Below are 14,635 nucleotides of genomic sequence, written 5' to 3' on the forward strand. Positions count from 1 at the left end.
CACTGTTTTCCAACCCTCAGAGAGGGAGATGGATCATAAAAGACATGACTACTTGAAATGGCAAGAGTGCCATGGAGTATTTTACTAGGTGCCAAAAGACGACTTTAGAGAGCTGTTATAGATTTTCAGAGAATTAGCATGAACCACAAGGACTGGGAATGGTCTTATGAGTGAGAAGGGGCTGGAGCTGGGTCTTGGGAGATGCCTAAAATTTGGATACAAGTCATTCTAAGAAGCTACACAGGACAAGTGAAGGTACCGACTTGGCCTAGTCTGGCCCTGGTGTGGAGGTGCTCTTGGGGGAAAGATCATGGGAGGCAGATTGGAGAGCCTGAATGTCGGGCAGGAGACAATAAGGAGATTAGAGAGAACACAATTCATAACTGAGAAGTTATGTTTTGGTAAGATAGTCCAGGCAATGCTGTGGGAGGGCAGACGGCAGGGAGCTTTCCTCTACCACTATATGTAGCAGTCATTCTTCCTTCTAAGCTGTACACTGGCTCTGTGAAACACGTAAATGACAAGAATGTAGTGAGCATTTCAAATATTTCCTCAATGCAGACTTGACTCCCACTAGTAAGAAAATGAAAATTGTTTTGCTTGTTTTTCTCTGAATGTCCTTTCTGAGCAAATAAAGAATATGCTTTGGTAGGAGACAACACTTCCCACACAAAAACATAATTAAATCAACATGTCAGGTTGTATGTGCAATGAAACATTAAAAACTGAAGGAAAATATTTGTGTACTATCATTTTTATTTTGCTTTTGAACTAAGGAAAGACAATTTGCAAAGTTTTCTGTTGTGCACTTAAAAACAGAGAAACAACAGCTGAAACTTTCCATCTTCAAATTCCTTAGCAAAATACAATGCCCAGAAGCTTTTGGAAGGCAGTGACGGTGGCCGTGGTAAGAGTTTCCATCCATTATTCTATTCCATTGTTTCTATTTTTCTTATTTGTTGCTGTAACTGTTTTTGGTTCATTAGTTCTTTGGATAAACATTTGTTGTGCTGTTGGTGCTCTATTTTGGATTCAAAAATTATCAACAGGTATTTGAATGAGATTGTATGATTTTCAAAATTAGATTTATTACTTATTAGATTATGATTTAGATTTATGACATAGTAGAGAAAAACTAATAATACATGTCTTTATCAATCCTTAAATCAGCCACCTGAAAGTTAAGAGTTCCTTTTGTATGTATTGGGCCAACATTATTTATGCCATGAAAGCTACATTGGTTCATAATTCATATGATATTGAAAGTAGGTGTCACAGGATGAGAAGCACTTTTAAAAATACATGGGTTAATATCTGGCATGTTTGAGAGTAGAATTGAAGGGGAGAGAATGGAACATTTATTTAGATTTTCTTCAATCCCAGGCACTGTGTCAAGAGCTTTACTCACTTGTAATAACCATATAAATCAGTAGTCATTATTATTTCTGCTTCACAAATGAGAAAGATCAGGCTTTCAAGTGAAGGATGCAGCTGAAGACCTCATATAGAGTAGAAGGCAGAGATGGTGTTCAGTGTAGGTGGATTTGACTATAAATTCCAATCTTCTTCCACTATGTAATGTTGTTTCCACAGTGCTCCATTCTTTATCTCCTAATCAGTATTTAAGGGACCTGGAATCCAGATAGAATCTAGGATTTCTACTTTAGACAATGAAGGATCAGTGATTCATGGTTTTTAGAGGTTCAAATTTTAAAAAATGTAATTAGTACCATAATCTAAGGAATTAAATTTATAATTTGGCACTTAAAATATTTATTCATTGTAAAAACAATTTCATTATAATAATGAATAGTTTTTTTTTAAATGTTTATTTATTTATTTGAAAAGCAAGGGTACACAGAGAGAGGGAGAGACAACAAGAGATCTTCCATCAGAGGTTTACTCTCCAGATGGTTGCAATGGCTAGGGTTGATTCAGGCTGAAGACAGGAGCCAAGAGCTTAATCCATGGCTCCCACATGGGTGAAAGGGACCCAAGTACTTGGACTATCTTCTGCTGCTTTTCCCAGGCCATAAACAGAGAGTTGTACAGGAAGTGGAGCAGTCAGAACTCAAATTGGAGCCCATATGGGTTGCTGGCATAACTTAACCCACTAAGCCACAATGCTAACCCCAATGATGAAAAATTTTTTTTTTTTTTGACAGGCAGAGTTAGATAGTGAGAGAGAGAGAGAGAGAGAGAGAGAGAGGTCTTCCTTCCATTGGTTCACCCCCCAAATGGCCGCTACAGCCGGTGCTTCACCGATCCGAAGCCAGGAGCCAGGTGCTTCTTCCTGGTCTCCCATGTGTGTGCAGAGCCCAAGCACTTGGGCCATCCTCACTGCCTTCCCGGGCCACAGCAGAGAGCTGGACTGGAAGAGGAGCAACCAGGACAGAATCCAGTGCCCCAACCAGGACTAGAACCCAGGGTGCCAGTGCCGCAGGCGGAGGATTAGCCAAGTGAGCCGCGGCGCCAGCCTGAATGATGAAAATTTAAGAAACCTCCAAACATGACCATAAACCAGCATCATGTATTTTTACATGTTCTCTTTTAGTATTTGTCCATATGCATACACAATTTGCTAAGAATTATGTGCTTTAATTAAATGTTGTGATAACTATATGCTATTTCATAAGTGGAGAGGTCCTAATACCAAGCTATTCCTATCATATTTTAAATTTAGGCTGTTTTTTTAATCTTAAAGATTTATTTTATTTCTTAGAAAGGCAAAGGTGCAGAGAGAAAGAGGGAAAGATACACAGAGATCTTCCATCTGTTGGTTCACTCCCCAAGTGGCCACAATGGCTAGGGGTGGGTCATGCAGAAGCCAGGAGCCAAGATCTTCATCCCATGTGGGTGCAAGGGACAAAGCACTTGGGCCATCTTCCATTCCTTTTCCAGGCACACTAGCAGAGAGCTGAATCAGAAGTGGAGCAGCCAGGACTCCAACCTGCATGCATATGGGATGTCGGCATTGTAGGAGGCTGCTTAACCCATTACATCACAATGCCAGCCCATTTTTTTATTTATTTTTTATTTTTTAGTACAATGTAATAAACATTCTAACTCATACAATATTTTCCTTACTTTTATGATTTTTTTTTGAAAGGCAAGAGAGTCAGAGAGATTTATCTTATCTGCTGGTTCACTTCCCAAACACTTGCAATAGCCAGGACTGATTTAGAACAAAGAAAGGACCCAGGAACTTGATACTGGTCTCACATGTGGATGGGGAGACTTAAGTATTTGAAACATGCTATTTTTGAGAGTGCACATTAGCAGGAAGCTGGAATCGCAAGTGGATGTAGGACTCCAACCCAGGCACTCTGATAGGGGATGTGGGTAACCCAGATGGCATTTTAACTGCAGCACTAAATACTTGCCCAGTGTGTAACTGCTTCATGGTAAATATTAGAACATACTGTATCAAAGAGCTTAAAATTAAAAATTAATATATAATGTTCTACTTAAGCCATTTTAAGCCTAATGGAATTTAAAATCACATTGAAAGTGTTATAATACTGAAATGCTATTGTATCAAGGATTTTTTTCCCCAAGATTATCCTTAGGCTTGATGGTTTGCTAGAAGGACTCACAGAACTCAGAAAAACTGTTATACTCATAATTATTGTTTATTACAATAAGAGGATAAGATTTAAATCAGCAGTTGGGGGAGTGGACCATTAACTTTGTGGTTAAGACTCTCACATGCCACACTGAGGGCCTGGGTTCAATTCCCAGCTTTGCCCTAGCTTCTTGTGAATGAAAACCCTGGGAGGCAATGGTGATGACTCAAGTGATTAGGTCCCTGCTGCTAATGTGAGATACCTGGATTGAATCTTGGTTCCCGACATTGGCCCTGGCCCAGTACTGGCCACTGCAGACATTTGGGGAATGAATTAGTAGATGAGAGCTCTCTGTTTTTCACTTTCTGGCTTTTTCCCCCTCTCAGATAAAAAAAAGATACATATGATATCTGTATTATGTATGTATAATGTATTATATATGTATTATATCTGTATTATATATGTATAATTTATAAGTTATACAAGTAATATGCATTATCCATAAACAAATTATATGTAATACATTTATGTACATATATCAATATTTGTACTTTTTTTTGCTGAGCCATTTGAAAATAAGTTGAAGGCATCATGACACTTTCATATCACCTAACCTACAGCTATATTAAAGTTCACCCACCTGTATACAAAATAACTTTTATAGCTGTTTTTATATTTAGAATATGATCAAGTTTAATTCATTGTAGTTTGTTATGTCTCTTTAATCTAGACTATATCCTCTATTTTGTTTAGCTTTTCCTTTTTGAAGAGCACAGACTAGATGTCATTTAGAATTTCTCATGTTTTGGATTTGCCTTATAATTTCCCTTTGATGAGATTTCAGTTAAACATTTCTGGCAAGGCTGAGTCATAGATGATTTGTTTACTGCATCACATCAGGCTACTCAGCTTGTCTTAATGATGATGCAAAGCATGATCACTTAGTTAATGGCAGACTGCAGATGGCTCCATTGTGAAGGTACATTTTCCTTTTCAAAATATGTAAGCATTGAGATGAACATTGGAGTACAACAGGTTAAGTTGTGGCTTGGGACACCCTCATCCCATATTGGAGTACCTGGGATTGAATCCTGCCTCTACGTCCCATCCTTCTTCCTTCTAATGTGCACCCTGGAAGATAACTTGATGTCTCAAGTACTTATGTCATTCCCACCCACATCAGGCACCTGTGTTGGGTTCCTGGCTATTGGCTTCTGCCTGGCCCAGCTCCAGATATTCAGGGCATTTGGGGAGTAGACCAGCAGATGGAAGATCTCACTCTTTCTTTATATCCATTGCTCTGCCTTTGAAATGTTTCTTTTTTCTTTCTTTCTTTTTTTTTTTTTTTATTTGACAGATAGAGTTAGCAGTGAGAGAGAGAGAGACAGAGAAAAAGGTCTTCCTTCTGTTGGTCCACCCCCCAAATGGCCGCCATGGCCAGAGATATGCCGTTCCAAAGTCAGGAGCCAGGTGCCTCCTCCTGGTCTCCCATGCGGGTGCAGGGCCCAAGCACTCTGGCCATCCTCCACTGCCCTCCTGGGCCACAGCAGAGAGCTGGACTGGAAGAGGAGCAACCAGGACCAGAACCCGGTGCCCATATGGGATGCCGGTGCTGCAGGCAGAGGATTAACCAAATCAGCCATGGCGCCAGCCCCTCTGCCTTTGAAATAAAAACGAATAAATATAATTTATAAAAAAAAGAAAGTATGGATAAAAAAAATCAATATTTCAAAAGGTTTTTCTTCCACTCAAAGCAAGGACAACTTTCTTTCTTTCTCTTTTTAAGACTTATTTATTTATTTGAATGGCAGAGTTACAGAGAGGCAGATGCAGAGAGAGAGAGAAAGAGAGAGAGAGAGAGGGAGAGGTTTTCCATGCACTGGTTCACTCTCCAAATGGCCCCAAAGGTGGGAGCTGGGCCAATCCAAAGCCAGGAACCAGGAGCTACCTCTAGGTCTCCCACTTGGGTGCAGCACCCAAGCACTTGTGCCATCTTCTACGGCTTTTCCAGGCCAAAGGAGAGAGCTGGATTGGAAGTGGAGCAGTTGGGACTTGAACTAGAACCATATGGCATGCTGGCACTACAGACAGGGGTTTTATTCTGCTCCTCCACAGCGCTAGCCCCAAGGATAATTTTCTTAACTTGCCCAAAGACCACATTAAACATGTGATATCTGATTTTTCTAATTTCGAAATTCATACTTTCTCCAAGAGGTAAGAGTGTTTCATTATACTAAATTAGGATGTTAAAACATGATGTGTTATTAAAAATAATAGTAGTATGTAATTTCAAATTTTTATATTGTTAGTATTTGACCATAATAGAACAGGGCCATTTATATATTTAAAAATATAGATAGAAATTATGTATTTTTTGAGGTTTAGTGTTCTACAATCATTGAGCAGGTGATATACAGACAAATAATATCTCATTTTAGTTTGGCATTTGAAAAGCCAGGCTGATTCCACAGTGTCCTAATAATGGCTGAATTAGAGAATTATACTAAATGGAGGAAGAGAGCCACCAGGGGGCACTCAACTACTGTTAATCCATGCTAAGAAAAAGTATGCGGGGCCGGCGCTGTGGCGTACTGGGTAAAGCCGCTGCCTGCAGTGCCAGCATCCCATTTGGGCGCTGGCTCTAGTCAACTGCTCCACTTCCAATCCAGCTCTCTGCTATGGCCTGGGAAAGCAGTGGAGGATGGTCCAAGTCCTTGGGCCCCTGCACCCACAAGGAAGACCTGGAAGAAGCTCCTGGCTCCTGACTTCGGATCAGTGCAGCTCCAGCTGTTGCGGCCAATTGGGAAATAAACCAGCGGATGGAAGACTCTCTCTCTCTCTCTCTCTCTCTGCCTCTCCTCTCTCTGTGTAAATCTGACTTTCAAATAAATAAATACATCTTTTTAAAAAAAGTATGTATTCAGTTATAGTGTGGTGGTGGAAAACAATTCTGTTGAAAGACAGAAGAGAAGTACTTACTTTTTCCCCTCATATGCAGGTGAACTCTATGCAGATTAACTCACAAACCCCATTATCAACTTCCATCTAAACCAAGATAAACTTTTATCATGTGCCATGAATACAGTTTGTTTCTCTTGCATACTGCAAAAATACTGCATAAAAATCTGATGTCAGAAAAATGGCCAGATCTTTTCTTTGCAATGAGGCCCACAGGCAGAGTCATTGATCTGTTGGGATGCATCTCTCTTAGAGATTTCTCTGGAGGAGACTTCTCTTCACCCCAGAGCATGTCTGATTTGCAAATCCTTTCCAAAAGTAGAGAAAATGAGGAATGTGAGAATATGCTATTTTTCTAAAAAAGTCATATTTTTAATTTCCAAAGATAATATTTTTATAATTATTTTAAGATGATATTTTTATATATTGAAAAAAGTTTGCAGTTTCCTTATGTAATTAAAATATTTATGAGTGGGCGTGTAGCCTCGTAGTTGGGAAACCAAGTCCCACATTGGAGTCCCTGGGTTTACTTCTTAGCTCTGGCTCCTGACTACAGCTCCCCACCACAGCAGACCTTGGGAGGCAGCTGTGATGTCTCAAGTAATGGGTTCTTGCCACCAGCACCGGACACCTCAACTGATTTCCCAACCCCTGGCATCTGCCCCAGTCCAGGGGTCACTGGAGGGCATTTTGGAAGTATCCCAGAGGGTGGGAGCTCTTTCTCTTTATTAAACTGTCCCTTAAATATAAATATATAATTCTAAAACACTACATATTTAAAAAACCTAAAACCCACAAACATAATTTTAAAGCCATAATGAATTAATACTCTCATAAAAAATTAACATGGTAATTTGAAATAATGAAATCAAAATTATATCATCCTTATTTTTATTATTATTATGGAAAATTCTAAGCGTATACTAAAGAAGGGAATGATATAATAAATCCTTGGGTACTCATCATTCAACTTCAGTAATTATCAACATTCTATATTATTCAGTTATACTTCCCAAACTGTTTTTCCTAACTAGTTGATGCAGTTTTAAAGCAAATTCAAGAGATCATATATTGGGGCCAGTGCTGTTGCATAGTAGGTTAAGCCTAAATGGGCACTGGTACAGTCTTCCTTGCTCCACTTCCAATCCAGCTCTCTGCTCATGACCTGGGAAAGCAGCAGAAGATTTATTTTATTTATTTAAAAGATAGAGTTATAGAGAGAGGGAGAGAGAGATAGGAATTCCATCCACTGGTTTACTCTCTAATTGGCTGCAATGGCCAGAGCTGAGCTGATCCTAAGCCAGGAGCCAGGAGCTTCTTCCAGGTCTCCCACATGGGTTCAGGGGCACAAGGACTTGAGGCATCCTTCACTGCTTTTTCAGGCAATAGCAGAGAGCTGGATTGGAAGAGAAGCAGCTGGGACATGAATTGGTGCCCATATGGGATGCCAGTGCTGCAGGCCAGGGCTTTAACCTGCTGTGCCACAGCGCAGGCCCTAAATAAATAAATCTTAAAAAAAAAAGAGAGAGATCATATATTTTACCTCTAAATACTTAAGTTTGTATTGTCAATAAATGAGAAAAGAAAAGTTCATGTAATGGAAATATCACTATCTTATTTATTTTTTTAAAGATTTATTTATTTATTTGAAAGTCAGAGTTATACAGAGAGAGGAGAGGAGGACTTCCATCTGCTGTTTCACTCCCCAATTGGTGGCAACGGCCGGAGCTGCACTGATCCAAAGCCAGGAGCCAGGAGCTTCTTCCAGGTCTCCCACACGGGTGCAGGGGCCCAAGGACTTGGGCCATTTTCTACTGCTATCCCAGGCCATAGCAGAGAGCAATACCACTATCTTATTACTGAAGCTCTTGATTTGTGATTTTATTTCAGAGCTCAACCAGGCAGTGTGACATCTTCAATGAAATAGTATTCAAGTCTTGAGAACTTAAATAAGAAAATAGAAGGTTGAATAAATATTGAGTTTTTTGAATAGGTGGAAAGATTTTTAAGATGAAATGCATTTAGTATACATATTTTACATTTCATTATTTGATTGAACTTTATGTATCTCATATGTGAGACATTGGATGAATGAAAAGTATGTCCATTTTTGAAGATAGTCAGGGTCCTGTTTTTATATATGTGTGTAAAATTTTGTATTCTACTATAAGTTAGGCAAGTGCATGCTTCCAGTGTGTTTATTTATCTTTGCAAGTTGACAAGTACAAATTTCTTTTTTATTATCCTAGTCTGTCTGAATAAAAATCATATGACTATGACTACATTAGCTAAACTGTGTCTGCTGTGAGCCTTGAGACTTTTTTGATGCACATCTTTGTTTATTCCGGCTTCTGTTTTTTTCAGACTTTCTGTGATATGATGTTTCCTATAAAATCTGACATCAGTAAGGATAGGAACTGATGAATACATTTCTGAAGATAATTAGCATTTCCTGGCTTTTAGTATTCTGCTCCATCCCCATCCATATTGACATTAGCTTCAGCTGAAGAGGCCTGACCATGGGCTTCATTTACCTCAGATAGCCAAACCAAGATCAGGAGGGAAAAGTGATCGCATAGATTGTGAGGGATATTTTATACCTTTTCAAGAATGTGATGTTTGGATTATAACTAGAAGTGGTGAAGAGTAAACAGGTAGCTTCCCCCCGCCCCAGAGATCTTGTAATATTTCCATGCTATTTACAGCATCATTTTTTTAACCCAGTGTATATTGCTGTGCAAGACAACTTTACAGGCTTTTTTTTGGTTGACTATTAACTTAAAATAAAAAAAAGTTCAGATTCAATTGCTGATACAATAGGGATAAAGATTTTGACTACTCCTTCCATGTGCCTATTTTGCTTTATATAGAAATAAAAATCATGGGGTGAATCTTTGGTCTAGTGGCTAAGATACTGGTTAAGGACATCTGTGACCTACATCAGAGTACCTGGGCTTGCTTTCTGATTCTAGCTTCCTAATGTTGACATCAGGAAGCTATGGTGATGGTTCAAGTGATTGAATCCCTGCCACCATGTGGGGGACCTGGATTAAGATCTCAACTTCTAAGGAAAGGGTGAGAGGGAGAGAGGGGGGAAGGTAAGATCGAGGGAGAAGGGAATATTATGTTCTTAGAATTGTGTTTTTAGAATTGCGTGTACAGGGGCCGGTGCTGTGGCGCAGTGGGTTAATGCCCTGGCCTGAAGCGCCGGCATCCCATATGGGCGCCAGTTAGAGACCCAGCTGTTCCACTTCCTGTCCAGCTCTCTGCTGTGGCCCAGGATAACAGTAAAAGATGGCCTAAGTCCTTGGGCCCCTGCACCCACATGGGAGACTGGGAAGAAGCTCCTGGCTCCTGGCTTTGGATCGGTGCAGCTCCGGCCGTTGTAGCCAATTGGGTAGTGAACCATTGAATGGAAGACCTCTCTCTTTCTGCCTCTCCTCTCTCTGTGTAACTCTGACTTTCAAATAAATAAATCTTAAAAAAAAAAAGAGAATTGTGTGTACAAATCACATTCATCTGTTAAAATATAGTTAAAAATTAAAATATTAAAAATAAATAAAAACAAAGCCCCCATCAAGATAAAAAAGTCTTAAAAGCAATTGATGCTGTTTTTAATGAGGAAATATCAGAAATTGTATTTTCTGTGCATTACTGACTATACAAGGTAAAAGTTTTTTAAGGATTTATTTATTTTTTATTTGAAAGGCAGAGTTATAGAGTTGCAGAGGCAGAGAGAGAGAGACAGAGAGTTCTTCCATTCGCTGGTTCATTCTCCAAGTGGCCACAATAGCTGGAGCTGAGCTGATCCAAAGCCAGGAGCCAGGAGCTTCCTCTAGGTCCCCCACGTGGGTGCAGGGCCATAGCAGATAGCTGGATCAGAAGTAGAGCAGCTTCGACTTGAGTGAGCACACATATGGAATGCCGGTGCTTCAGGTGGTGGCTTTACCCACTATACCACACCACTGGCCCCATGAGATATAATTCTAACAAACAACATTAATAATATGAAGACTTAAAAAAAAGATCTGAGCTCCTGGCTTCTACCTGATGCAGTGCCTGTCATTGCAGGCATTTGGATGGGCATGCTCTCTCTTTCTCTCTCTCTGCATGTCTCTCTGCCTCTCAAATAAACGCACTTTAAAAATATTTTTAAAAAGTTAAGTTTAAACAAAAAGTATAGGACAAGTAACTTTGTCTTATTAAATATCTCTAAATTTCATTTGTTTATTGTTATTGAAATTCTTTTATTTTCATGGATAAAAATTGAATTCTTTGTTCAAATACAAAAATTCTGGAGACATTTAGGCCTTTTTTTTTATTTGACAGGTAGAGCTATAGACAGTGAGAGAGAGAGAGAGAAAGGTGTTCCTTCCGTTGGTTCACCCCCCAAATGGCTGCCACTGCCAGTGCTGTGCTGATCTGAAGCCAGGAGCCAGGTGCTTCTTCCTGGTATCCCATGTGGGTGCAGGGGCCCAAGCACTTGGGCCATCCTCCATTGCCCTCTCGTGCCACAGCAGAGAGCTGGACTGGAAGAGGAGCAACTGGGACTAGAACCCAGCGCCCATATGGGATGCCGGTGCTGCAGGTGGAGGATTAACCAAGTGGCCATGGCACCAGCTCCAACATTTAGGCCTTATGAGTTATTTACACTTTGAGGTATATTGACTTACTATTGTTTTCTCTCTGCAATTCTTTTTTTTTTTAAATAGTTATTTTCATTTATTTGGATATTTGAGACAGAGAGAGAGAGAGAGGGAGAGGGAGAGAGAAAGGGAGAGAGAGAAACAGGATATCAGAAAGATTGTCAGAGAGGGATCTTGGTTTATTCCCCAAATACCTGTAATAGCCAGCCCAGGGCTAGGTTGGAAGTGGAGCAGGGACTGGATATTGGATGTAGGCATCGCAAATGGTGTATTTTTTTTTTTTTTAAGATTTATTTATTTGAAAGAGTTACACAGAGAGAGAAGGAGAGGCAGAGAAAGAGAGAAAGGTCTTTCATCTGCTGGTTCACTCCACAGATGGCCACAACAGTGGGAGTTGCACCAATCTGAAATCAGGAGCCAGGAGCTTCTTCTGGGTCTCCCACATGGGTGCAGGGGACCAAGGACTTGGGCCATCTTCTACTGCTTTCCCAGGCCATAGCAGAGGGCTGAATTGGAAGTGGAGCAGCCAGGACTTGAACTGTTGCCCATATAGGATGCTGGCACTGCAGGTGGTGGCTTTACCCATTATGCCACAGTGCCAGCCCCCCAAATGGTGTTTTAACTTTTGTGCCAAACACCTATTCTTCTATGTAGTTCTTGACAGGGACGTGAGTGGACCTAGATTCCTATCAGAAAGAATACATGTACATACTATTCAGTAGACTTACTCAACAGAATTAACTGTGGTCAGGGCTTTACTATTTCATTTTTTTTAAAGATTTATTCATTTATTTGAGAGGCAGAGTTGCAGACAGACAGAGAGACAGATAGAAAGGTCTTCCATCTGCTGTTTCACTCCCCAAATGGCTGCAACAGTTGGAGCTGCACCAATCTGAAGCCAGGAGCCAGGAGCTTCTTCCAGGTCTTCCACATGAGTGCATGAGCCCAAGTACTTGGGCCATCTTCCACTGCTTCCCCAGGCCATAGGTAGAGAGCTGGATTGGAAGAGGAGCAGCCAGGACTGGAACCGGTACCCATATGGGATGCCGGTGCTGCAGGCAGAGGCTTAACCTACTATGCCACAGCACCGGCCCCAAGGGCTTTACTATTTTAAATAATGCTAAATAAATTTGTGTTAGCAGAAGGCCTAAATATGCCTTTTTCTTGTTCAAGCTAAAAATATTTATTCTGCTTAACAAAAAATGTTATCAGAAGGGTCATGCTGTGAAACTATCAATATGTCTGGCATCTTTTGCTCAAATAGAGTCACAGAGCTATTTACATACTAATGACAGTATTATGGATTTGCCCTCATCTCTTTTTCACCTAACCACATATTTACCTAGAAGTTTATCTACTCCCTTAAGAGTATTATACATTTGTATACTTCACTCTCTTGATTTATTGGTAATTTATGATCAAATTAGGCTTGCCTAATTTTTCCCTCCCTCCACCCCACCCTTCCACTTCTCCTACTTAGTGACTTTCATTGCTTCATTGGTTGAAAAAGAGAATTGAGATGGGAATCTTTGGAAATTTCAAGGAGTCCTATACTTCCATACATAATAACCTCATAAAAGCAATTTTAGAAAGTAAAATGTCTGAAAGTCCCCAGTATGCTGATGTATAACACAAGAATTTTCTGTTCTCAGAGATATAAGAAGCCGTATACTATATCTAAATATATTTCAGGCAAATATAGTTTTTTCCTTACATTTAGCCAAATCAAATTAAGTATCTTCAAATGTGCAGGACCTGGGGCTACAGACCTCTGCTGTCTGCCTGTTCCCTGCATTAAGGAGATCCACATTCCCACGGGTCTGTTGTCTGTCTGTAGATAGCTGATCAGCTTACCAGACAGAGTTGGAAGAAGGAGAGGAAGGTGAAATTTTGGTGTGGAAGGCAGAGTTGTGTTAGGGACATCATAGGGAAAAGTAAAATTTTTGAAACTTGGCTTTTGGGTGGAACTGGAATCAATGGACTGAATAAAGAAGATCATCCTCAATTGATGTGAGTGTGCATCATCCAATCTGCGATGGGCTCAAATAGACAAAAATGCAAAGAAAGGGTGAATTACCTTTCTCTTTGAGCTAGAACACCCAACTGCTCCTACCTTTGAGAATTGGCATGCCTGGTCCTCAGACCTTTGGACTCAGACCTGGATTTACACAACTGTCCCTACACCTCTTGCTTCTCAGAACTTTGAACTTAGACTGAATCATACCAACAGATTTTCTAGTTCTTCACTTTGCAGATGAGAGAAACTTTTGTTGTGTTCCTCTAGAGAATCCTAACACAGATTTTGATGTCAAGAGTAGTAGTTCTGGATAAACAGAATTTTAAGGATGAGTTTTGTAAATTGATTCTCAGGTTTCTGAAACTGGAGTTCTAATCTGATAAATTTAAGACTCTAATTTGTCACGGGTCATCAAAGAAGGAGGTACCTTTCTCTGAAGGGAGGAGAGAACTTCCACTTTGACCATGGCCTTGTCTAAATATGATCAGAGTCGGTGAACTCAGGGGGCTTCCATAGCCTTGGCAGCTCATGACAAGAGCCTAGGGTGATTACTGATGCCATAAACAAGAGTGTCAATTTGTTAAGTCAACAACAGGAGTCACTGTGCACTTACTCCTCATGTAGGATCTTTGTCCTTAGTGTGCTGTACATTGAGATTTAATGCTATAACTAGTACTCAAACAGTATTTTTCACTTTATGTTTCTTTGTGGGAGCAAACTGTTGAAATCTTTACTTAATGTATGCTAAACTGATCTTCTGTATATAAAGAGAATCGAAAATGAATCTTGATGTGAATGGAAGGGGAGAGGGAGTGGGAAAGGGGAGGGTAGCGGGTGGGAGGGAAGTTATGGGGTGGGGGAAAGCCATTGTAATCCATAAGCTGTACTTTGGAAATTTATATTCATTAAATAAAAGTTAAAAAAAGACTCTAATTTGTCTTTATTCCAAGAGTAAAGAAAGCACTAATTAAATTAAAATATTTTTAAAAGATTTATCTGAGGAGCCAGCACTGGGGTATAGTAGTCTAAGCCTTTGCCTGCAGTGTTAGCATACCATATGGGTGCCAGTGTGTGTCCCCACTGCTTCTCTTCCCATCCAGCTCTCTGCTATGGCCTGGGAAAGCAGTAGAAGATGGCCCAAGTGCTTGGGGCCCTGCACCCATGTGGGAGACCTGGAAGAAGCTCCTGGCTCCTGGCTTCAGATCTACCAAGCTCTGGCCCTTGCGGCCATTTGGGGAGTGAACCAGCGGATAGAAGACCTTTCTCTCTCTCCCTCTCTCTGTCCATAACTCTACTGGTGCTTTACCTGCTATGCCACAACACCAGATACTAGCTTAAGCTAACTGCTTAGATACTTTTTTTAAAACATACATTCATTTATTTTATTTATTCAAAAGACACATGCACACACACACACACACTCACACACACACATATATTGGTTGGGG

General features: G+C 40.3%; 1 protein-coding gene across 3 annotated transcripts in view; it reads left to right on the forward strand.

The window, feature by feature from the left end:
* Positions 1 to 579: 579 nt before the first annotated feature.
* FILIP1 (filamin A interacting protein 1) overlaps positions 580 to 14,635 on the forward strand; it is a 268,181-nt gene continuing 254,125 nt past the window's right edge. For all 3 annotated transcript variants that reach the window (XM_089333003.1, XM_089333004.1, XM_089333005.1), the window contains exon 1: positions 580 to 907. In XM_089333003.1, coding sequence (XP_089189129.1) covers positions 869 to 907 — 39 coding nt within the window. In that variant the 5' untranslated portion in view covers positions 580 to 868. The remainder of the gene's footprint in view (positions 908 to 14,635) is intronic.

Source organism: Oryctolagus cuniculus, chromosome 5 (assembly GCF_051225735.1).
Source record: "Oryctolagus cuniculus isolate XC-2025 breed Fujian yellow rabbit chromosome 5, ASM5122573v1, whole genome shotgun sequence".
In the NCBI taxonomy this organism is placed as follows: domain Eukaryota; kingdom Metazoa; phylum Chordata; class Mammalia; order Lagomorpha; family Leporidae; genus Oryctolagus; species Oryctolagus cuniculus.